The 24537-nt window shown below is 39.7% G+C and overlaps 3 protein-coding genes across 5 annotated transcripts in view; 2 read left to right on the top strand and 1 right to left on the bottom strand.

Moving 5' to 3' along the window:
- Nucleotides 1–8569, top strand: part of yes1 (YES proto-oncogene 1, Src family tyrosine kinase) — a 29776-nt gene extending 21207 nt beyond the window's left edge. Inside the window, exons 8-12 of the mRNA XM_031293977.1 lie at nucleotides 255–434; nucleotides 1492–1568; nucleotides 2834–2987; nucleotides 3842–3973; nucleotides 6588–8569. Of these exons, the coding sequence (XP_031149837.1) occupies nucleotides 255–434; nucleotides 1492–1568; nucleotides 2834–2987; nucleotides 3842–3973; nucleotides 6588–6796 (752 nt within the window). The 3' untranslated portion in view covers nucleotides 6797–8569. The remainder of the gene's footprint in view (nucleotides 1–254; nucleotides 435–1491; nucleotides 1569–2833; nucleotides 2988–3841; nucleotides 3974–6587) is intronic.
- A 221-nt stretch (nucleotides 8570–8790) lies between these two features.
- On the bottom strand, nucleotides 8791–14498 carry clul1 (clusterin-like 1 (retinal)). Of its 2 annotated transcripts, none has more exons than XM_036005545.1 (9): nucleotides 14347–14498; nucleotides 12780–12897; nucleotides 12278–12426; nucleotides 12020–12190; nucleotides 10939–11377; nucleotides 10130–10252; nucleotides 9826–10040; nucleotides 9316–9494; nucleotides 8791–9033 (listed from the first exon to the last, which is right to left on the bottom strand). In XM_036005545.1, exons 2-9 carry the CDS (start codon nucleotides 12880–12882, stop codon nucleotides 9018–9020), a joined length of 1395 nt encoding a protein of 464 aa, XP_035861438.1. In that variant the 5' UTR covers nucleotides 12883–12897; nucleotides 14347–14498; the 3' UTR covers nucleotides 8791–9017. The 2 variants fall into 2 exon arrangements, with proteins under 2 accessions (XP_035861438.1, XP_031149839.1); XM_031293979.2 differs by having other exon boundaries at nucleotides 12780–12919; nucleotides 14347–14477.
- A 3122-nt stretch (nucleotides 14499–17620) lies between these two features.
- The window catches only part of colec12 (collectin sub-family member 12), a 33450-nt gene continuing 26533 nt past the window's right edge, over nucleotides 17621–24537 (top strand). For both annotated transcript variants that reach the window (XM_036005544.1, XM_031293976.2), the window contains exons 1-2: nucleotides 17621–18138; nucleotides 21753–21803. In XM_036005544.1, coding sequence (XP_035861437.1) covers nucleotides 18132–18138; nucleotides 21753–21803 — 58 coding nt within the window. In that variant the 5' untranslated portion in view covers nucleotides 17621–18131. The remainder of the gene's footprint in view (nucleotides 18139–21752; nucleotides 21804–24537) is intronic.

The raw sequence follows: 24537 nt of genomic DNA, 5'->3' as shown, positions 1-24537 counted from the left end.
CTCTTTACACAAGGGAACGCTGCCAGAGATCACTGGCACGGCGGCTGATTTTAGGATTGACTTTTTAATCACTTAAAAGGGGTCAAAAAGTCTTTAATGTACCTTCAGTGTTTAGGTATTACAGTATGTGTCACTTAATAAATTGGAATAGATGAATTATTTCTTCAAAAATACCTTACAAGCTGCACAAATGCAACATTGGTTTATTTCAAACACGAGTGATCATTTTGTTTTTATTATATATTTTCATTCAGGCACATGGAATGGCACTACTAAGGTGGCTATTAAGACCCTGAAGCCAGGCACCATGTCCCCAGAGGCCTTCCTGCAGGAGGCTCAGATCATGAAGAAACTCCGACACGACAAACTGGTGCCTCTCTATGCCGTTGTGTCTGAGGAGCCCATCTACATTGTAACTGAATTTATGGGCAAAGGTAAGGACTGGTCAAACTCACAAACCAGAAATCAAGAATAAGCACATGTCATTTGTAGACACACTCAGGGGGGAAAAAAGACATAAGCGCACTTGTAATGGAAAATCTGAAAATGTAGGTTTCAGAACGATGATATAAACTGAATCAGGCTAAAAGTGCTATAATGTACGGTCACCAAAGATAAGAGCTCTATGGACTGGATCACTATTGTATTTGTAGAGTGAAATTTGCATACAGTATACACATTTAAGCTCAATTTAAGCTTTCCGGTCCGGTTCATTCTGCATGACGTGAATGTCGTCATCTGCCCATGTCTATGGGGGTCCAAGCGTCCCAAAAACGTGGTCGCTGCGACTGTACGCATAGCACGCCTGCTGTGCTTGCTCCAGTTGTTCCACACTTTGGTCCAGTTGGTTGCGTATGCACCTCTAGACCGGTAACAGTCTGCGAAGTGTAAAGTATGTTTAAAGCTTTATTCACTCAGGGATAAACCCACCAACTTCAAGCCAACCACCCTTAAAATAAGGGGTTTGATACTTTGTTGTTCATCCAGTTTTCTTTATGATCTTAAAGTCCCCCTCCACTCAGAAATGTGTTTTGCTTTTTGTTATTCACTTGTTGGAGCTTCACTGTGCAGTAATAAATCTGAAACTTTGAAAAGAAAAAGAATGAATTGGTAAATATGCAGTAGCTTTTAAATGTAACCACTCAAACATGGTCAACTGTCCTCTTAAATCATAAATCAAGCCATTAATGTAGCAATAATCTGTAACCTATTGTAATGTAAATGAGTATGACTGATTTTGACTCTTATGAGTAGAATAAAACTTTATTGGTCCGTGTGACCAATAGAGACCAACATATAACTGAACTGAACTAATGAAGAAAAGCCTCTTAGGTTCTTTGCAGTCATGTTGCCTTTGAGTGGTTTTGGTTATTTCTGCATTTTCTCCCACCGAACTCTTGTCTCAACGGATGCTGCATTATTTTTGCGTTGTATTTACACACCGTCCAGACAGATGTATTGATTCTGCGTGACTCTTCTAAACTCTGACAGGTAGTTTACTGGACTTCCTGAAGGAGGGAGATGGTAGATATCTGAAGCTGCCCCAGCTGGTGGACATGGCTGCACAGGTAGGATCAAAACACAGCGTGTGAATAGTAACGCAAGCATAGAAACTCCCTTTACCTCTTACCTGCCCAGCTGATGTTTTAACTCTGTGTGGGGAAAGCATTTTCATACATCAGAAATAAAACCAAAAGATATCAATGTGAGCAACTTTCTAGCCGTGTGTGTAGGTGTGTATTAGTCAAATATTCAGTTCAATATTCAAACGGTTTCAGTTTGTTCCTCATCTGGCTGTCATATTTATTTTATATCCTACCTGACATCTCTACCCTCCTCTCTCTCCTCCCTCTTCTCTTCCTCCTTATCCCACTGTTTGTGCCTCCCCTCATTCTCCACCACTTAACTGCCACTGTAGCACTTAAACACTGCTCACCAGAGACCACTTAAGCTCGCTGGTTCAGTCACCTACAGTGATCTGCTCTTAATTTGCCTCTCCACGCTCCCAGGCTCCCTCTTCTCCTCACTCAGCAGAGTGGAAAAGTGTTTCAGAATTAGGCTGAGGCGGGTTGGAACCTCGAGATGCCTCTGAGTTGACAGCCAGCGTGAGGAGATGCTGGATAGTTGTGTTAAAGATGTGTCTATTTGTTATTGTAGCAGCTTCATTTAATATAATTCTTTTTTTTACTCATTATCTGGGTCAAATCTTGGATCAATGAACAGGGTTTCCGCGGGGTCTTAAAAAGTCTAAAAAAAAGTCTAAAATTTAAAAATCAAAATTTTGAGGCTTTAAAAAGTCTTAAATTCGATGAATCATTGCGTTCTAGGTCTTAAATAATTTTAAACAGGTCTTAATTTTCCTACGTCCATGTAACACTACCTCTAATGCTCATTGAAATACTTTTTTTTATTCTGTGGTGTTCCTTTCGATAGTCCAAATATAATTAGCTGTATATGAAAAGATTATTATTACTCTGTGTCGCTTTTATTCAATTTGAATACATTTATTTACTTTACTGTACATTTATGACTGCATTTCGTTGTACTTTAAGGTCATTATATTGGTCTTAAATTTCATTCATAAAGGTCTTAAAAAGTCTTGAAATTTGACGTGCAGAAACCCTGATGAAGTGTATATTTCTTAGAATGACAACTCACCGTAACCCCTCTCAATTAGTATTATTCAAAAGTGATATTTGATCCTAATCTTTTCATTTCATCATCAAAATTCTCATTCCTTGACTGTTTGCTTTGGTTGCATACTGATGCCATTTTTCTCTTTGTTGCTCCCTCCTTCCTCTCTGTCTGTCTGTCCTGTCCAATCCCGTCCCAGATCGCAGATGGCATGGCCTTCATTGAGAGGATGAACTACATCCACAGGGACCTGAGAGCTGCCAACATCCTGGTGGCTGATAACTTGGTGTGTAAGATCGCCGACTTTGGCCTGGCTCGGCTCATTGAGGACAACGAGTACACCGCCCGGCAAGGTGTGTGTGTGTGTGTGTGTGTGTGTGTGTGTGTGTGTGTGTGTGTGTGTGTGTGTGTGTGTGTGTGTGTGTGTGTGTGTGTGTGTGTGTGTGTGTGTGTGTGTGTGTGTGTGTGTTAAGAACTCTGCATTTGTGAGAACTTGCATTGGCTATAAATAGACTAGAAATTCATTCTGAACCCTTAACGCCTACTCTAGACCTTCAATTTATCTCTTACCACGACTACAACACTGGTTTTATAGCTAAAACTGAGAATTTTTTAAGCAGAAATGCCAAAATATTCTTTTGTTCCATTTTCTCACATATTAATCTTTATCTTATGTGATAAAAAACTGAATATCTTTGACTTGTGAAGTGTTGGCTGGATAGAAAAAGACATTTAAATATTTCATGTCATGTAGCAATTGCTATTTTCTTACTATTTACTGACCTTTTGTAGACCAAAACTATTGATTGATTAATCAAAACTAGAATCAGCAGATTAATCAATAATGACAATGAAGTAACATTTGATACATACTTGAACTGAAGTGTAAGTGCACATGCTGACACATTTATTTTATTATATATTCTGTCTATTTAGGCCACAGTGCTTTACTCATTTATTGATTAATCAATTAGTCAATCATCAGAAGATTCATCATCAATAATGGGTTAATTATTTTGGTCTTTTCATTAAGCAACAATGCCAAACCTTCTCTGTTTTCAGAGATCAAATGTGAGGATTTGCTGCTTTTTCACTATTTTGAGAAAATAGCCAGAAGATCAAAAATGAAAATAATGGTTTACCCCGAGTCATATCGATCATTTCAAAGCCTATTCCTCCTGCTTGACTCTTTCTTTCCTTTTTCCAGGAGCTAAATTTCCCATCAAGTGGACAGCCCCTGAAGCTGCTCTGTACGGCCGCTTCACTATCAAATCAGACGTCTGGTCATTTGGTATACTACTGACTGAACTGGTGACCAAGGGCAGAGTACCATACCCAGGTAACGATAAGAGCTACACAGATACGTGCTTGTCAGAAATGTGTTTTTATTTCTTCCTTCCTTTGTGCCGTTTTCATTTTAACTTTGGAGGCTGTCGTTTTCTGGTTTTTCTGGTTCCTCATCATCTTGAATATGTTGCTCATGTTTTCAAGTTTTTGCCTCGGGATAATTCTGACATGCTACTCATCATCATCTATAGCTTTTAATAGTATTTTCTTACACATGTAGATCAGAATACATCACTATATATAGCTGATATGAGTCAACGGCAGATGTCTAATGACTTATCAGTGCATGGGAAAGTACCACTTACTCTTATATATGATCTCCCTATTCCTGTCGTCTGTCACCTCATTTCTGACACCTGCTGGTTGAGAGCAGTACTGCAGTGTGTCTGGGGTTGACAGTGTTCCACTGGCACTGATTACAGAGCGTGCCATATGGCAGACTTAACCACCATCTCTTGTGAAGGTCCATCTGGCTCCCGTGGCCCTCTTGGTTCCAGTGCAAACCGGTCGGTCTAATTATTCACTGCAGAGCTGCAAATCGTGGAGTCTGAACCCCCTCTTTTCCCTTCTTAAAATTTTAGTATGACTCACCAGACATTTGTGGCTCTTGTCCCGCTGTGCTGCAGTCTTTTTGGGGAGCTCTATTTCTATGCTCGTTTTAATAGTGTACAGTAGAAGCAGTATGAGGCAGGTATACCAAGACCACGTACCAAGGATGGGCTTTTTTCTTATTTAGTCTGTGTCAAGGTTATAATAGTCAACGAAAATGAAAAAACTAGGTGGGGTGTCTGTTTGCAAAACTAACTAAAATAAAATAATCAAGTAAATGTCCTTAGTTTTCGTTCTTTGTTAATGTCTTACATAGAGCAAATAACGTTATATCTTTCAGAGTTGACATTTACAAACATATACCTGTTTTATATTTTATTATAGTTTCCGACTGGGAACCCAGAAATTCCGACATTCCATGTCAAATTGAACACAACATAGTCCATGCCCCTCGCTTGGCATCATGGGGGTAAAATATGTGGACAATGTTTTAAAGGGAAAAATCCCACTAATTTGAAAGCACATTTGAGAAACGCGCACAAGGAGGCTAACCTAGCTTTCCTTAACAAGGTAAAGGAGAACGCAAAGCCCCCTTGCCTGAAACAGAAGCTAACCCCGGTAACGTTACAGGGCATGGATGTATGGGTACAGGGCCAGGCAGCATGACGAAAAGACTAAAACTAAGCATTTTCAAAAAATAAAAACTAAACTAAACTAGCAAACCCGCTTTAAAAACTAAACTGACTTAAAAAACAAAAAGTCAAAACGAAATAAAAATAAAAACTAATGACAAACGCAAAACTATAATAACCTTGGTCTGTGTGTGTGTGTTTATAGATACATACACTCACTCAGATATATGACTGGCTTGTTATTGGAGCTAAGGGTTTGCGATCCAAGACATAAATCACGCAAACACCTTAGCATCCGACATACCACCGCCACCATATCCTGGTCTCAGTAGTCGCTCTGGGCCTTTCCTCTCCCCAAGTGTGAGAGATAATCTGATCCCCACTCTCCCACCGAGAGATGGAGGGGGGGCGATGGAGTGGAGAGGCGGAGGATGCGGTTGTGACCATACCACTGACTCTGTGTCATAACCTCCTTTTGAGCTGCAGTTCAGCTCCCCCATGGAGCTGTTTTTAACGCAGTGTCACAGGGTTCAGGATCACTGTCTTCCTCTTTTGGGAAGGAATCCACAACTCTGGTGCTCTAGTAGGGCTGGATAAGGCCAGAAGATGAAGCAGCACTGTCTGGCTTTTGCAGAATCTGATCTTATGTGATCTCTTAGAGTATTTTAGCCAGTGATCACTGGAACAACTTACATTTTATTTCTACAAAATACTAACAATGTTTTTGCCTTGTATGGGTTTTAATCTTGATATTGACTACAAGTATTGTGGGAAATAATGACCCATGTTCCACCTAGGTTGTTGTTTTTTCTTTAACACAGTGGTTTGTGTGGGCATTTTCTCTTACGGTCAGCTGCATGATGCCAACATTTGCTACTGCTTCAGGCTGCAAGCTGGGTTGTTTCCTCATCCAAACTTGCACCATTATTCTTGACCAGAAAACTTTAGAAAAATCCACTTCTCATAGGTTCTCACGAGGACATAGTCACATTGACATGATTATCTAAGAAATTAACAAAAGAAATGAAACATTCCTATATTGATAGTTTTTCAGTTGCACTTCAGAGCATTTAAACTCCTTTCCCCCCTAAATCCCTGTATCGTTTTATTTTTCGTCTCGTTACACAGTCCTTTCAATTCAAGGTACTTTAGATTTTTAAAGAAAATGACAAAATAAAAGCTACAAAACAAAATACATTTAAGAACAAACGTTACACCTGTTAGTTATGAAACCGAGCATGTCTGGGGGTTAAATTACTTGCATTATAGGAAACATCTCTTCGCGGAAGTGTCCGTGTGTGTCCGTGTGTGTGTGCGTGTGTTGTGTGTGTGTGTGTCAAATCTTTATGGATAAAAATACACTATACAAATGCAGTGCATTTTGTCCATTCACACCATATTTCTTTGCGTTTTTTTTCTTCCCAGGTATGGTAAATCGAGAGGTACTTGAGCAGGTAGAACGCGGTTACCGCATGCCCTGCCCCCAGGGCTGCCCCGAGTCCCTGCATGAGATGATGAGGCACTGCTGGAAGAAGGAGCCAGACGAAAGGCCGACCTTTGAATACATCCAGTCCTTTTTGGAAGACTACTTCACAGCCACAGAGCCACAGTACCAGCCAGGAGACAACCTCTAGTCTGGTGGATTTGGGGGCAAACTGTGGCGTCGTACAGAGGTACATCAGAGGAGAGCAAAGCTTGGGGCAACCGAGAACTTCAACACAGGGAAAAGCCTTGATGAGGCTGCAGAGAAAGATGCAAACTAGTTCAAAACCACTGCGGTATATCTGTAAGTGCAAGAAGAAAATGTTTTCTGAAGTAGAGGGTTGTCCCTTGCGTACCCGGAGACTCAATGTTTGGGGAAGTGTCCAACTGTGCAAATTGGTGCTGGTACATTATGCTTGGGGAACCCTGCTAATCAGAATAATCCACACGGACTGGCTACAACAGATCAAATCAATGGCTACTTGCAGATGCATTTTTTTTAAACTTTTTTAAATGATACATTTCCCCTCTCTCCTACAATTGTCCCCCTTTTTATTTTATTCTACAACACAGTTCTTTGATACTGGAGTCAAGAGCTTTTGTGTGTACATGAGTTTGGTTTGAATATGTAGGTTGATAGGTTATGTTTTTGATGTGACCAACAACGTGGTCAACAACAGTGTGGTTGAATTGTCAAGTAAAGCTTTGATTGAGGTGTGAGGTGAAGTAAATGAAAATGTTTGTACTTCATGGATGAATGAATGTACTGGAAGATCAAAGCAGGTGTACATACAGTATGTGCAAAAAGATGTATTTTTAGCACGTGTGATCAGGGGGATGAATGAGAACATGAGAAGACCGTGTTAGAGATCCTACGAATTATATTTAACACGGTCACTTGAATGGCAAATCACATCGATTTTATTATGCTGTCAATTTCTTTTTTTTATTTAAACGGGGACTTGAAATCATAAAGAGGTATTTTGATAATATACAAGTGCAAGAACATTTTTCCTGTTTAACATTTTATAAATGTTTTGAAATGAAGATTTCAGCTGTGAAATGTAAGTAAGTTTGAGTTCATTTCTGTCTAAAATTAGCATCTTGTCTTTTGTTTGGTGTAACTTTCTTATTGCTGTAAAAGACTCTTAACATATTTCTCCTTATGTTGCACACATCTACAGTCTAACATCACAGTAGGTGAATTATCCCATGATAGATGGTCCAGAAATATGTTAGATCTATTAAATTCACGTCATCATGTAAATCATACAAGCAGCTATATTACTTTCTGTTGTTCTCAGTAAAATCCCACCAAACGTAACCAGACATAACATGCCTTCAATGTCCTTAGTTCGTGTCTGCTGGAGGGAAAGTTTAATCCAAAGCCAACAACACAAAACAAGTTTTTTTAATTTGTAAATTCAACTATGCAGTCAACCAGTGATGTTTTATGGAACAGAAAGTCTCTAATGGTATTTGCCTATGTCAAGCTCCCCTTTAAGGGTTTCTTACTTTAATTCTCAGTTGTAGAGATGATGGATCACTTCTGGAGTGAAGGAAGTAGAACCAGACAAAACAAACACCTTGCACACACTGTGGTTGGGTCAGGGCTTTGGTGCTTTTATAAATGTTGAGAATATAAAAGTCCAATAACAAGTTCTTAGAGGTACTTCCACTGTCTGTCCAGCGGTATGTGATGGGAAAGGATTATCTTGTTGTCATTCAATAAGGAGTAAGCTTAAGGATTGGACAAAGATGTGAACTTTTTTTTAATTATTTCTTTCTGTGCATCAATCACAAGAACCTAATGTGTTTGGTCCTAAAGATAGGACTTGACGTAGTGGGGAGATGATAATGAAATTACTGAGAATGATAACTAATATGATTTTTGTACAGAAAAAATAAAGTTTTACTCAAAAGGGTTCCTTTAGCTCTCATGTTTTTGACAAGCGACAATGATCCTCATTCAGATTCAGACCTGAGACGTCCAAGTTTCGTGGTTCCCGTCTCGGACAACTCTGCCATTAAGAAGCTCAATGAGACATTTACGCAGCGCTGTGGAGATAGGTCTGCCAATGCAAGACAAGACATGTACAAATCACTCGACTCCTCTTGTGAAACACATCTGAGTTTCACTTTTTTAAATGAAGTCACGCATTGTAATTTATTTGTTTTATTTTAAGTACAACATTTGACAACAGGTACGATACGTTTTCTTCTTTTTACATTCAATACATCGTAATGATTGACATGGTTAAATTGTAGTGTATTTACATTTTAACAAGATTAGTCCTACGATACAGGAACACAATCTAGTTCTGTTCACAAAGAAAGTGCTGGTAGAAGTTTAGAAAAGGAGACACAGTAGCTCTACTCATCCTCATACCTGTAACAAAAGTGAGAATACATTCATGTCAGAATTGTTGTACAACAGTAAACGTAAGATTAAAACATTGCAACCAAAATTTTGAAAAAATAAAGCACACATGTCCTTGAAGCTCAGTGTCTAATGACAGAATATGACTTTTTTCTTCTTCTTTTTTAAATAAAATTTTCAGTAGGACAAAAGTAATTGGAAAGAGGTGATGGGTGACGGCTGTCTCTGGTGAAATTCAACCCTGATAGCAGGAGCACATGGTGGTACAATGGAGGTAATTAAAGTTCTCACCTGACCATCTCCTTGTACGTGTTCAGAGCCTCCTGGGCCACATACTGGATGAAGGCTGGGTCCTGCAGCTGCAGCGCCCCAGGAACAGAGAGGAGAAGTGGGGGAGAGTTCAGGATGTGTACCTCCACCTTGGTCTCAGTCACAGATACATTCTGTTCGTCCTGGCTCTTTGGCGCCACCTGCAGAGCGGAAAAAGTGATCTTTTTTTTCCACCAACCAATGTCAATCTCCATTATTGAATGTTGACTAAAATGACCCTCACCTATCTAAAACATATGTTCCTCTCCACTTGGCCTTTGTTTATTTTATATTTTAAGGATTTGTATTTGTAATGTGTAAAGGTTCCCAAGTTTGATTCATTCATCACGGACAGAGTTGAAAAATGTGAACATATCCTTTAAAAATGTATCAAATGTAAATAATTACTCCCTGAAGATTTTTTTCTCTCACTGTCATAAACATACACACTGTTAATCTGCATTTTCATTCATTTCCTGCACTCGGCCTCACCATGGTGATTCGGAAGATGTTTTCAGTAGAGCTGCTGTTGCTCACAGCCGGAGCCACCCAGCTGAACTCGGACGCCATGTTGCTAAGCCAGTTGACAGTTTCATCAGTGTGGTGCTGGACAATAGACAAGATCTCGTCAAACTGCTCTTTGGACACATCCAGCAGCTGGGAAACCTCATCCAGCTCGACATGCAGCTCCCGAACACTGGGGCACTCTGAAGGAAGAGGAGCGGTCAGATGAGCTACTGTATGATGTCAGCTGAGGTAAACACAAACTGTGAGGGTGGTGGTGGTGGTGCTTCACCTGTGAGCAAGGCTCCCTGGCAGGCCTCACACTGGTTCTGCAGCTGCCAGCACTCTGAGGTCTGTTTGCGAAGGTCTCGGCACAACTTCCTGTTTTGCAGGAAACGGGGGAAAATGTCCCTCGCTACACCAAAGAGAAAAGTGTTTTAACAATTACATTAGTGTTTTTTGTTGATTGCCGTTGTGTTAAGATGTTTATTGTTACATCTAAATATTAGTGAAAAGCAACAAATAGCATCTCTGTAACATACGTTTCAAATATGAAAAGTCACTGCACCTAAACTCTGGTTTTGGTGCAATATGTCTTAACTTGTAACTGTTTTTAAGATTACAGTTGCTCTAACCCAGCAGTTCACCACTATGTGCCGCTGAAGCCAAATACTGTGCAGGTTTTCATTCCACCCAATCATGGCAGCTGCTGATATTATAAATTCACACATACAACCAGAGATATCCAACCAAAGTCCTCCAAACCATACGACGATAAAGGTTTATTCCTACCATTGATGTAGAGATTCCTACCCTCTAATACGACCCACAGGAGCTTTTTCCGTCCTCATCTAAACCAGAGAACGCGGTTTTAAACACGTAATGCGGTCACAGTTTGGTAAGGTTTCGGCATCCAAAACTACTTAGTTAAGTTTAGAAAAACATTATGGTTTGGGTTCAAGTCAGACGTTACTTCACTTGCGGTTAAACGACCTATGGAAGCATTTTTCAGGGGAGGACAGTCTCGAGAAAACAATAGTTGTGGTATTTTTCAGCTATTTTTGTTCTCACTGGCACCAACTGACTGCTGCCCCACACTACCTTTCTTCTTCTCTTCCTCTACTGCCTCGTGGATGTCATCAAACACCTGGGTCACCACAGCTCCAAACTCCTCCACCACACTCTTGCCAAAGTCGAAGAAGGAGTCCAGCACATCCTCCAGTCCCACCCCCTGCAGGAAGCCTGAGTCCCGGCTGGGGTCGTAGGGGTCAGCGGTGGTCTCCTCCGTCAGGATGTCGCTGTTGTTCAGAAAGGCCCTCTGGAGGACTTTGTCCAGTCTGCTACTCATCCTGGAGACCAGGGTGACGCTGCGGTTCACCAGCATGCCCATCCTGCTGGTCAGGCGGTTGAAGGAATCCTCGATGCGGTCAACCTCAGTGTCAGTTTGATCAGGGCCCTGATTCACCAGGATGTCCCCTGCATCCATGCTAGGTTCACGGGGGCCAAAGCGCCTGGACACTCTACGGAAGAAGTTCTCCACCTACAGTGTGAAAGGTAATGGAGTTTATTTAACTATTGTTTAAGAATGGGGCTGCTAACCAAGATGATTACTGGGGATCAACATAAGAAGAATACAATTCTGCAACACACAATTATTGAAGCTTTTTTAAAATTTATTTTTTTACTTTTCTTGTTAAATAGTTCTTCCTCTTCAGACCTCCAAACACTATTCAAATGAAATATACTGTGAGGCAGTCTGTGTTTAGTGTTCACAACCAATAGATGTGACAAGGGGTCAAAATAAGACATTTTAAGGAGCCACAAGGAAGAAAAAGTTTGGGAACTGGTCTAAAGGAAAATTATCATTGCAAAAGAAAATGTTGTGGCACATGTACATAGGTGCAGCCATATTTAATCATTAATTGTGCTACTGTCTGTTATTCATTACAAATGCATACAGGTCATTTCAGTCATTAACACATGTTCCTTCATTTTATGTGTTGATGTAGTGTTTGCCTGAAATAGACCGCAAGACAATGGCACCAACTAAGCCAACCAATTTCATTCCAAAAAAGGTTATGTTTCAACTTGGGACCATAGACCTACACTTTTGTTATTTTTGGCAATGTTGTTCCAATGTTTGAAAGTTAGAGTGAGAAAGTCAGTGCTGTAGTTTTCATACCTTGGCATGGAAAGCGCCAAATCCCCTGCGGCAGGTGGAGGTGTAGAAGGATTTGCATGCATCCTTCAGACAGGGTCTGCACTCCTCCCACTCCGACTGCAGGGAGTCTTTACACTGCTCCTCTGCCTCCTCCAGCTTCTCGGTCACCTCCTTAGCCAGTTGGTCTGCCCCCTGATGGCAGACAGGGAAGCATTTGTATTTGCTTGCTTTTCTTTCTGTCCGTCTTTCTTTCATAGGAAAGGTTAACATTGGTCTTACCTTCTTCTTGTCACTGCTGTGTCGGAGCGACTTCATGAGGTGTCCGTGCTTCTGCTCGTTCCTCCACATCACCTCCCTCATCTGCTTCACCCCGTACAGAGCTCTCCGCACCTCCTCATCCACCAGTTTCTCGCCATTCAGCGACAGCTCTGAGAGAAGGAGAAAAGAACCTGGGTGAGATGAACACTTAAATTGACACATTATTCACAGACAAAACTGGAAAAACGATTGACTCTTCAAAAATTACTGCAGTGTGATTTATATGGCACTGGACACAATTTAAAACAGCTGTAAAAAATAAATAAAATAAGAATAACAAGTCTACGAAATGAGTGTCTGTATGCCACTGTATTTACTGTATATTTCAGAAAAAAAACTCCCAACACAGACTTTTTTGCTGTTGGACTGCTGATCAAATTCTGGTACAAGACATCACACGTTTGCTTAAAAGTAATTCAAGTAAAATAAAGATTACTCTGTGCTGACCATGGTGCTGACTCACGTTTTAAGGTGTCCTCCGAGACGCCTCTGGGTTGATCCTCTGGGGCAGAATAAAGGACCCCCAGCGTCACCACCAGAACAACCAAACCGAGCAGAAGCTTCATTCTTGAGCTCAGTGTCTTAGAAGGTAAAAAACTCAGTCTGAAAGGACACGACAGGTGAGGTTATGACGGGTACAGAACACATTTACCTTATGATCACACGTACACAGAATGTGTTTCAATATGGAAAGAAAAACAACAGGTGCTAGCTAATCTGATCCAGGAAGCTAATAGGATTTGAGCCTGAGCATGATTGAACATCAACAATCCTACTGTACATGGTCATAAGTAAGTCTGCCACTTGGCGGTGCTACACATCTGTCTGGACTTAAAAAACTACAGTCGTATGTTCCTAATACTTAGATGTTAGATAATAACTGGAACAGGGACTGTTGATTTTAGTTGGTTAGACTACAAAATGTGTTTCAACAAAAACTTTAATAGTCTATGTGCAGTACATAAAAAATCATATCAGATTTTGAATTTTAAAACAGGCTTCTGTGGAGAATATTTAGGCAGCTAGAGTATGTAGTTACAGATTATGTTTCAGTGCTATTTCATACTACATCTTATTCTTTGAAATGCTTTGCTGCACAATTTGAACTACACAAATACTGTAAAGGATTTCCCCCTCCTTTTTTTTTTTTTAAACTTTTGTTATTGGATTTTGTTATTGTGTAAGCAGAGCATTTATAGAAAGTTTATATTATTCCCTTTATACAAAGACATTATAAAAAGTGACAATTGGCATATTGCTAAACACCAAAACAGCCTACAAAGACTGAGAAAACTAGGATTCCTTTATTTCCTTCTTCAGTGGACTCTGTTATTTATTAGACTGACTGATAACAGCCTTGCTCTTGTTTTGTACTTTAAGCGTTAGCATTAAGAGGTCAACAACAGTAGGGGGTGAGACGCATAAGATACATCATAGGGCTCATTAAAACTTGGCAAGCTGTGTTTATGTCTGGACCATCTGCTGTGTCAGGAGCTGAGGCTCCATCAAGTCACAAAAGCTGATATCATATTGTGTTTATGTGTTAATTTGGTAACCAGTAAACAAGCTAAACTCACCTGCCCCAGTTCAGCCACACAAGGAGTTACACAAGTTGGCATCCAGCAAGGATTTACAGTAAATGGGGATGTACTGGATGGGTTTAAGCTGCTGGTACAATCAGCTCTATTATCGCCTACTCACAGCATATCTAGCTGTTGTTTCTAACGGGCACATATACTCGATACATAAATGTATATTATAAATAAATGTAAAGGGGCACAAATTGATGAGACTGATGCAGTAGACATCATAATCTTAATCCAAAGTATCACTTTAAAGTAGCAAGGAAACATAAAGAGCAGTTCAAATGATAAAACATGAATTTATCAAACTAATATTCACTATTATAACACCTTATCCTAAGAATATATCCTGATACTAATACAATATTCAATTCAACTCAAGTTAAATCCGATAAAAGGGCCTATCAATATAAATATAAAAGTGACCATCACAACATATAAACTTACCAGTAGATGACTGAAGGTGCTTCTCCACTGGCAGGTATAAACAAAGAGCTCTGTGTGGACAGTACGCGTGAAGTTTATATTGACCTGGCCAGGTCTATTTGTGCTCTTTCCACTTGAGCTTCATCCCATTACAGTCTTTGCTTGATGTCGATGCCCGTTAATCCAGCATTAACATGCTGCCAGAGAGGTTTGTTTTGCATAAGAGATTGCTTACTCATGTCAGACATAGGCTACTGTTCACACTAGGAAACATTGTTAATTTTATATGTGGTAACATGTCACACAAAACCAGTACAGAAGCCAATAACCTCTCTCTACACTTATTATCATTTGATTAAAATACAGAAAGGTTCAATTGTATACCAGAGGAGGGAAATAAATGCAATATTTGTCATACTGTCTTTCAAAACAGTTACTATTTCTGCCAAATATATTTCTGTTAAAGATGAATAAAAGACTCAATATATTTCTTTAAGTAAAATGATCTACTATTGATTAAACCTGGTAAAAAGAGCAGTTTACTTTGTGCAAAAATGTATTGGAAATGTTCATAATACACACAAATAATGAAACATGTTATATTAATATGCCTATAAGCTGTGGTGGGCAGGGCCCTTTGGGTGCACTGACATCAGCTCTTAAATTATCCCTCAGTGGAAAATCCTTGATGCAACACGCACACGCACACTCATAGTGTTTCTCGTATTTGATAGATAAGATAATTTGTCAGTGTGGAATTATTATGGTGAACCTTGTAGTAATTCTCTAATTCTGTAAATATGCAACCAACCCATATTTGTGATTGGTAACGTTAGTCTGTCATGTATAAATTACCACTAGCTATTTTTAGATCTATACACAGATGTGAATCCAGATTATTTTTAGTATAAGGAAACATTCCTCTTAATAGCAAGCTGTTTAGCATCTCCATTCCTGGAATGTGAGGGGTGAAAGGGTTCCTCTGTCCCCATCTCTTCACTGGTGCCCCATCTACCTAAAAAATGTGCCCTCTTTGCATGCTGTGACCCAGAAAATAGGGTCCTCGCTGGATAATAATCAAAAACAGCCAGCGTTTCAGCTCAGTCTGCAGCCTTGCTGACACCTTCAACACCTGGTTCCTATAACACTGCAGGGAGAAACATTTTTCCCATGTTCTCCCGTAGTTGACCTAAACGTAAAACAGTTGACAATAAAAAAGGTCTGAGGCTGCATGCACGCAATCATAGGGCAATAAAGGTGAATCCCAAAAAAACTTCAGGAATTGATTCAAGAGAAATCTATTTTTTGTTAATCTGATGTTCACTCATCTCTAAAAGTGCAATTTCGAATTTTTAGAGTGATTTATAAACTTCAAGGTGAAGCAGCAGGTCCATATAACCGGCTCACGATGTGGTCTTGTGTAAAGTTTTGTGGTACTGATCAAAGCATGGAGCCCTAAACTAAAGAGATAAACAGGTGCAGGCGATAAACTGTTTTACAAAAACCTGAGGTATAATGGATGAAACAGTTAACAACTGGGAACCAACAGGTCTGAGAGCTGGGTTGAGTTTTGTTTAAGGAAACAGGATTGGTGTGAATGATGACTTATTGTAGCTCGTTCAACAGAAAAGCTCAAAGGGGGATGTGGATTAGATATTTCCTCAGTCTAAAATAATATACAATCATGAGCATGCAACAAGTGTGTGAGGAATGGAAACTCCAATTGAAAAGAGTAACTGCATGAGGAATGTTTTGCCTTTCAGCAATCGTCATGGTTAACAAACAGCAGATGTTAAATCCTACTTTGGATTTTGTGTTATTGTCTTCTGTGGACACAAGTGATCACTGTTTCCAGTCCATTTGTATTAAAAGCTGCTATAAGTAATGCTTTTATATAACAATACATTATGTGAATACGTGCAATGTGAATAGTGGCACTTGTATTGACAAACCTACAGATAATTACTACCAAAGGCTGCAGAATTTTACATTTTTCAGCTCATTGTTTTGGTTTTATGGCCCATGACTTTGCTGTTTTGGTTCAGTTCCACCACTCTTATCAGTGTTTTTAGCCGAAGCATGCTGTTTTCAGTAAAAAAGCTCACCGTAAAAACCCACTGTACACTACATGCCCAGCTCCAAACAGCCGACAAGACACAGTTAGCGTTTAGCTGGTTAACATAGTGGAGCGTTTGCAGCTAAAGAGATAGACATTTCCCCCAGGAGTTGGTAGAGACAAAAACAAAGCAGAGCTAAAAGAGATTGAATATTGGACTGCATCAGCTGGCCAGAAACACAATTGTAAATGAATGATGTTACTCCCTGTCTGCTGGATGTGTAAATAGGTATATAACACATTCCTCATGTCCACTTTACAGCTTGTTGCTGCCTCCATGTGGCAAAACATATTAATTAATGTAGACCTGTGGTGCAGGCTCAAAGAGTTTCTCCATTTTTACGTATTGCAAAATTTTGTAGTGGGAGTTGCACATTCATGTATAAGTCATTACATTATTTTTTAGATAATCACATATTTAAATACAATCTTAAATTAGACGAATTTCCGTATAAAAGTAGCCCATTTTGTATAAAAATAGTTACGAAGACAGAAACATTTCACTCATACTCTTTTCGAAACCACCCCAGTGGAGGTTCTAGACCAGGGGTCACCAACACAGTGCCGCGGGCACCAGGTAGCCCCCAAGGACCACATGAGTAGCCCTCAGGCCTGTTCTAAAAATGAAAATTAAATATTGATATTATCTGTTTCCCACTTTGTTAAGTCATTGTTGATTATTATTGATAATGAGAAATCATTAACGTGATCAGTGTCTTCACATAGATGAGTATCATTAATCATTAATAATCATGTATAACTAAAGGCAAACTGAGCAAATTTGTTATTTCAGTATCAAACTGGTAGCCCTTCGTATGTTGTGTAAGCTCTCAGTTTCAAAAAGGTTGGTGACCCCTGTTCTAGACCATTTCAAATAGTTTTAGGTGTACCAAATATATGAAGCACAATTGTTACATACCATCAACGCTCTATATGTTTGGTTGTACAAAAGACTAACAATACTAACAATAAACACAAGAATACTCATTCAGTGTTAACCTACATTTTATTTATCAAAGCACATCAATAATTTCCCTCAAGGTGGGATTAAAAATGTATGAAAATATTTGCCACAGCTATAAGGGGGCCAGAGGGGGGACTACCCCCCACGCACGCACGCGCACACACACACACACACACACACACACACACACACACACACACACACACACACACTGGGGTGCAGACGGTGCGCACAGATGTGGGAACACGTTGTTTCTCCGAGCAGCCCTACGGGCGCACCACTTCCTCTCACGTTTGGATTCCTTCACTTTTAGAGTTTCTCGGTTACTGCTGCGGGTACCACCAGAGTGCTGGGCTGGACTAAGATACACCTCACCTCAGCATCTTTCCAAACTACCAGATAAATAAGAAGATACTTTTTTTCTCTTGCTCTTGTAACTCCTACTTGCATTCTTTACTTGCAACAAAGTTCATTCCTCTTTTTGCTGCACCAACTGAGCTGCGACACTGAAGTTACCTGCGCTGTAAGAGATCGTCCCCAGTGTAAAGAGTCACGGATGGAGCTTTGAATTCTTATTTCTTACTACTACAAAAACAGTGGATATTGGCATACTCAAAGATCCAAGGCGCTGTGCGCTCAAAGGGAACTTGGGGGCAAATGCCATTGCGATGCTGTGGATGTGACTTCAAACAACAGCTTCACAACGGTAGAGTCCTGTAAACCACAATGAAAGGTAGGCTCATTCAGAGGCAAAAAAAACAACAATTATTTAACAAAATTAACTGAAGCGCACGCTGAGGTTTCATTTATAATCACTTGGTCAATTTTCTGCTTGCACAACATTCCTCTAGCACTTTCTTTGTCACTTTTCTGCTTCTTTCTCTTGGACAGAGACGTGAGGAATGCGTGGGCTACAACTCGCGTCTGACATCTGGTTTCAATTAGGGGACTCTGCATGGGATTGTTTTGCATCTGGCTGCTGCTGCACATCAAACACTAACCTACAATAACTGAAAATTCACAATAATGCCAAAAAAACTTGATTATACCTTCACCAAGAGAACAAGTCCGTAGTCACTTTGTGTTAGTAATTCAATATTTACTTTCAAAGTGCTTTCTTTTAATTTTTTCTTGCGCTTGAACGCGTTAGGTCAAAGTTTGTCTTGGTTTAAAGAAATAAAGAGCACTAAAGGAAACACTGAGTCGGGCTTAACTCCCGTGCATCAACGCTTTAATGTGGTAAAACTCCGCGCGCATGCTCACCCGGACCCTTAATCCAATGACTTGCTGCCTTTGACCACATTACATGGAGACCCAAAAGTGCATGGGTCATGGTGGTCAGTGGTTAACAAATCATGAATTTCATTTATTTTAAGTTTGCCCAGATGTGATTCTAATGTGGTGATCCGGTGTTTGCTAAATTGCCTGACATTCTCACCCACTCACAAAGGCCCTTCGTAGGTCAACAAGCTCTGGTCCATTACATACAAACACTACACGACTCCTGCCACCTTGCGGTCCGCCTTAGAATACTAATACAAAGCTCTGCATTGTGGGAATGAATACGAACAACTCTCAGCTCTCAGAGTAATCTGTGATGTGACTGCCATGTTGGCCCCTTCCTGTTGCTACTGTAATTGCATTGAGAGACAATTGGATTTAACATAATCACCATTATGTTTAAGTTTTCAGAGGACAGTAGTGGGAGGTTTTATTTCTTTTGTGTATTCGATTTATTCTAGATTTTTGTTGTTTTCTTGTTATAGTTATTTCTTTTGTTTTATAAGAATCTGGCAGAACTGTAGCTATCTTTATATAAGAATAGCTGTTGCTTCGGCTACAGGTAATGGGGTTTCCTATTAAATGAGAAATATAAGTAGGCAGGTATACTGTAGGACCTGCATGCACCTGGAGGGTCTGTTGTTTTTTACCAGAGCTACAGAAGCAGGGATAATGCTTTCTTTATTTTTTGTTTGCGTAATTGCTACGGATAGAGAAACCACAAGAAAAATTTCTTGAGCTTGTTGTCAAAAAATCTTGTCACAAAGTCCACTTAACTTGTTTTTTTCTGGAACTTCAAGGCCATTATCAGGGAACGGAATTTATTCATCCACAGATGAAGGCCATGAGATGGTGGTGAAAAGCTACATAAAACCCAAAAAGAGAACTTTGTTATAAAAATTGTCAAACTGCAAAAACTTAATGTATGAACAATGGACTTCTTTTGCCTGCATCCAGTTTATTCCTGTGGCGCATCAGTGGCCTTCTGATGTCAAGCTTCTTTGGTTTTGATTATTGACTAATAGCCACTACAGAGACAAACACTAGCATGTTACAGGGTGCAGGAATGCATGATAGTCATTGTCATTTTCATAAAATTATATTGTGGTATGTCATCAATCCCAGTGAGCACTTATTTGCTGGCCAAAATATGTCTAGGTTAAAGCTGAGCTAAATTTGGTTAGAAGGTGAGAGTTCTAGTTATAAGATATGACTATTGTTTCAACAGCATTTTGATAACTATATTACAAATGAAGCAGGTGCTAACTATATATTGAAATATTTTCATTAAAATGCTGTTTAACCAATAGTTATGTGTAACCCAGTTTTAACCATGATGCTTGGGCTATCCTTTGACCTGCAAAATAACCCAGTGCTCACTGGGATCTGTTCCTGTGAGGTTGAGCAATCATTCTTATGTATCATGCAATATTCATCCCAAAATCCAAATTACACTGAGTTTCTATTTTGAAATCCAGTAAGTTTTCAACCCCATGGGCAAAATGCTATGAACTCCATTTCCCCGAATTGCACTTTAAAAGCCAAACATACTTACGGTAACATTGTAATAGAACACAATCATGTTGCTTGGAAAGTTTCACAAACAGAAAACAGAGTATTGGGGGTATTGGGAAAGGTACATTCCTCAAGTAAGATGTGGTTTCAAATTATTTACAACTGTTTAGATTGTTCTTGTCACTTTAACTCACTCTGCTCTCCGTCATGAGATGTCTGCTCAAAAGTCACTGTGATTTCTTGCACGTCATTTCTGAACATATTAAACTCAAGAAGTGGCATGCAATACACCTCATATAAGATAATGTCCCATCAGCGTTTTTCATTCACCTGTTTTCACTATAAGGAACCATTCTATATTTCTCTGATAGACAGCCATTGCTCTCAAATCGCCACACCTCATTGCTTTTGGAATTTTAGATGAAGAGTTTTTTTTTCTGAAGATGTTTGGGACATGTTCTCCTACTTAATTTTCACTGGCCATGGATGATGACCAAAAAAAAAAGCTTTCCCACAGACGCAAGAGCTGCTTGAAAGGAGACATTCACGGCATGTCAGGCCATGGGAGATGGGAGTAATCCCACCAAGTAAAAGAAAAGCAGAGTTTACTTTAAAGAGCTGAGCTAATCTGATCGACACAGGGTGTATTTTGTGTTTAATATTAAGCACTGACTGCACAAAGAATTGCATCGGTAGACTGTAACACAGGGATGAAACAAATTCTCTATCATCAAGGCCATAAAAGCTTTGAAAAATAGATATTTAAAAATGACTAAATAAGACTAATAGGATTGAAATTGATTGTGAATGTTCATCCTTGATCTATTTTTTGTCCAACTACCGTTTCTATGGTCAAGTTCCACTTAACTGCTTATACTGGAGCTTTCAACAGCATTCTTCATCAGCAGAAAAAGTTTGCTGAGTTTGCAGAAAACTGAGCAACCTTTGCTGAAGACTGTGAGAGCTCTGGGAAAAGCTTGTTATTGGCTCCTTGACTTCAGATTTTTTGTGTTTAAGTGTTCTAGTAATATTATGCTTTGGTGGTAATAAGCCTAAACTGCCTTTTTAAAGTCCTTCACCCTTGGCATGTTTAATGTTGCGAGGCTTTGTTCTGGGTGTCTGGAGGTTAAGAGAAGACCAGGGCCTTGTAGATGTTCCTGACTCCCATGGCAAAGAGTTTGAACCAATGGTTACACAAGGTTGTTTTGCCTCCTCCGCGGTGGCGTGGTTAGACGTGATTCTGTACAACTTTGGAATACACTGTATACGGCTGAGTGAATGTAATGTTACTTGGAGTTTTTGGTATATCGCTGTCCATGTATACGTGCTGTGCCAAGAGCTTCTCCGATTGGATTTTGTATTGTAACAAACATATATAAGTAAAGACAACTGAGGCTTATCAAGTTAAGTTAGTCAAGTTAGTCATTTTAATTATTTCCAGTAGATGTAATAATATAAAGTAGTTCCCTAGTCTCTCTGGTTTTAATGTTTAAATGCAATATGACTAGTTCCATAGCTCATTGTATCTAATTCCTTGTGTTCTCCCTCCAGACGACTTTGCTGATGAGGAAGAGGTGCAGTCCTTTGGTTATAAGAGGTTTGGTGAGTATCAAAGGACTTCTTGACTTCAAGCTGTGAACTTAAAGGACCACCTTCACTGGTTTATATCCCTAATGGCACATTTGTGATGTGAATTCTAAAAATGATTGCATAAAGAATATTTTCTTTAAATACACTATTTTTCTTGGCTGTAATCCACTTACAATAATCCACAAGTTTAAAAGAAGACCACACCTCATTTCCAAGAAACTCATTTATTTTTGGCTGCTGTTTTCATTTTTAGTTCTCTGTTATAACAGCAGTGGTGTACATGGAAAGGGAAACCGCAGCATCCTGGGTGTTCCTGACCAGTTGCCTGACTTTGCAACCTTATCAGCGTTTGAGTGTACTTTTCTATGCTCTCGGCACAAAACTACACATAATAACTTGGTCCAAAACCAAGAAAATCTCAAGAATGGTTCTGCTGATTTCCTTTTCTTCTGTTTCTCAGATCCAAATTTTCCAGACAGATTCATAATCTCACTCACTCATCAGGCAATAAAAAACGATACCCATTGGCCAGATGTTGGTAATATAGTTGTGTGTAGCACGTTTAAAAATGTTACGTTAACACATTCCTTGAGTTCAAGCCGCTCTCTTGACACAAGCCAGTCATTTTCACCAAGAGAGATTTTATCAAAATATGCAAAACCTACTTTTGAGAACTAGTCCAAGGTTTTTGCCTGATGTATTAAACTGTGTCTTAAAAGACTGTTAGGTTTATGCATCAATATTCAATAAGAAAATTGAGGCCTAGGGTTAGTCTGGCTATCACCAGACCAAGCTCAATCTTTTAAGATTGAACATTAGTCTGGGGAGTCTGCTCTGTATTTTCTACTGCACAAGAGGCGTGATCAACGGGCATAGTTCAAATAACTCTGTACGCAATTGGATGGTCCTTCAACCAATCAGACCAACGATCCGGGTGACGTAGCAGCGACAGCGGCATCAACGGGTTGCTGCCATGGAGTGCTGCGCTTCGGTGGCTGGCTTGTTGAATGTAAACAAAAAGCTGCTTGGTCGCTGCTCTATCATCATCGTGTTAAACCTGCCAATAGCGCGCCAGATGGATAAGCCAGTTTGTGATTGGTTCCTGCAAATTTGTAACGGAAGCAGGATAGATAAATGTACAGGTTTCCAGCCTGAGCAGCAGGGCGAAATCAAATCGCCGGCAGATCAGGCTGCGTTTACCCAGTCTAGCCCAGGGTATTATGTAATAAACTTTTAAATGTTGGTACTAACACCTTAGTACATTTTTTTTTAAAGATTCTTTTTTTGGGCATTTCCGCCTTTAATGATAGGAAAGCAATGAAAGGGGGAGAGAGAGAAGGGGAAGACATGCAGGAAATCGTCACAGGTCGGTGATCCTATCCTGGCCACCTTAGTATCTTTTTTTTATATAGAAACAGTGTAACAAAACAAGCCATATCTCTCTCTTAAATGCATGAATGTTTAATGTTGTCTTAATTGTTGCACGATTGATTTCTAATTGAAATCAGGCAATATCTGATCATAGAACAAGTAAGCATGTGGCTGGGATGGCTTAGTGGGTAGAGCAGGTGCACATATATTGAGAGGCTTATGCCTTGACGCAGAGGTCCAGGGTTGGAGTCTGACCCGTGACGATTTCCTACATGTCTTTCCCCTCTCTCTCCATTTTCTTGGCGGAAAAGCCCAAAAAATAATAAAAAAAACATGATTAAGAAAATAACGAAGCTTACTGTACAAACATTTGGTACTTTTTTCCATTACTCACCCTACGAGCTGTCGGCCTATGTTGGAAGTTGACATACATAATTAGATAGTGACGATACATTTGTCACTACAATTTCCCAAATTTAGTTATAGTTAGTAATACTTTTGTGAACATCTTTGCCACTCTGAACGTCCCACCGCGCAATAGTATACAGTTGCTTCCATGTTTATTATTGTATGTCAGCGTGCTGCGTGTGACGTCCTTTGTTCTTTTGAGCATGCGGGTTGGATGGAATGCTGCCTGCCGGCGCCGGAACGACTTCTGCCTTAGTGCCTTTATTAGATAGATAGCTTTGAAGAAAACATAACTTCAGTATGATGTATTTGTGTCTCCTGATAACATTCTCCTGCTTCTGTCCCAGAACAGAGATCACATTTCAACACTTTGAGGAGAAAAGGGTCACAGTCGACTCTCTGGTTTAAAAGGTGTTTTAGAGTATGTGTGTCATCCAAACACTCAGCAGTCGTATGTCATGTCAAGTGTGAGTGCAGTAGGAGTCCACAGTGTGTCGACATGATACATATGTGCTCACAGCTTATTGCCTAACCACCGAAGGTGTGTGTTTAAAACCAAACTTTATTTTTTTTAAGAATGTGTGATTCAGACAAGATTTATTGGACACATATTTATTCATAACATCTGTACTTTTTACTCTCGCTCCTTGACCTCTGGCTACTAAGCATTTGTACAGGAGCAAGGTCAAAGGAACACTCCACCAAAAAATGTATCTGTTGAGTATCAGATACTTGAAACATATCAAAACATTTGTAGAAACAGCTCAAATAACAGAACATGATGAAACTGGTGAACCATTCAGTGACCCTTATGCATCCTGTGTGGAAGCATCTGCATTTGTTGTTTCTCCGCTCATTTATTAAGTTTTTTTTAAAGGAGTAGTTTGACATTTTAGGAATTATGCTTATTCGCTTTCGTACTGAGAGTTAGATGATAAGATCAATACCACTCTCATGTCTGAGAGTG

The sequence above is a fragment of the Sander lucioperca genome, chromosome 9 (assembly GCF_008315115.2).
Source record: "Sander lucioperca isolate FBNREF2018 chromosome 9, SLUC_FBN_1.2, whole genome shotgun sequence".
In the NCBI taxonomy this organism is placed as follows: domain Eukaryota; kingdom Metazoa; phylum Chordata; class Actinopteri; order Perciformes; family Percidae; genus Sander; species Sander lucioperca.
Note: the sequence above shows the minus strand (reverse complement) of the source record. Positions and strands in the feature narration are given on the sequence as shown.

Bases quoted from the DNA above. Each gene is read 5' to 3' on its own strand.
- clul1 (XM_036005545.1), bottom strand. From the start codon at position 12,882: ATGAAGCTTCTGCTCGGTTTGGTTGTTCTGGTGGTGACGCTGGGGGTC. The intron at 12,191-12,277 runs GTAAGACCAATG...GTCTGCCATCAG, and splicing joins ACAGCAGTGACAAGAAGAAG to GGGGCAGACCAACTGGCTAA. The intron at 9,495-9,825 runs GTGAGGCCGAGT...TCCGCTCTGCAG, and splicing joins ACATCTTCCGAATCACCATG to GTGGCGCCAAAGAGCCAGGA.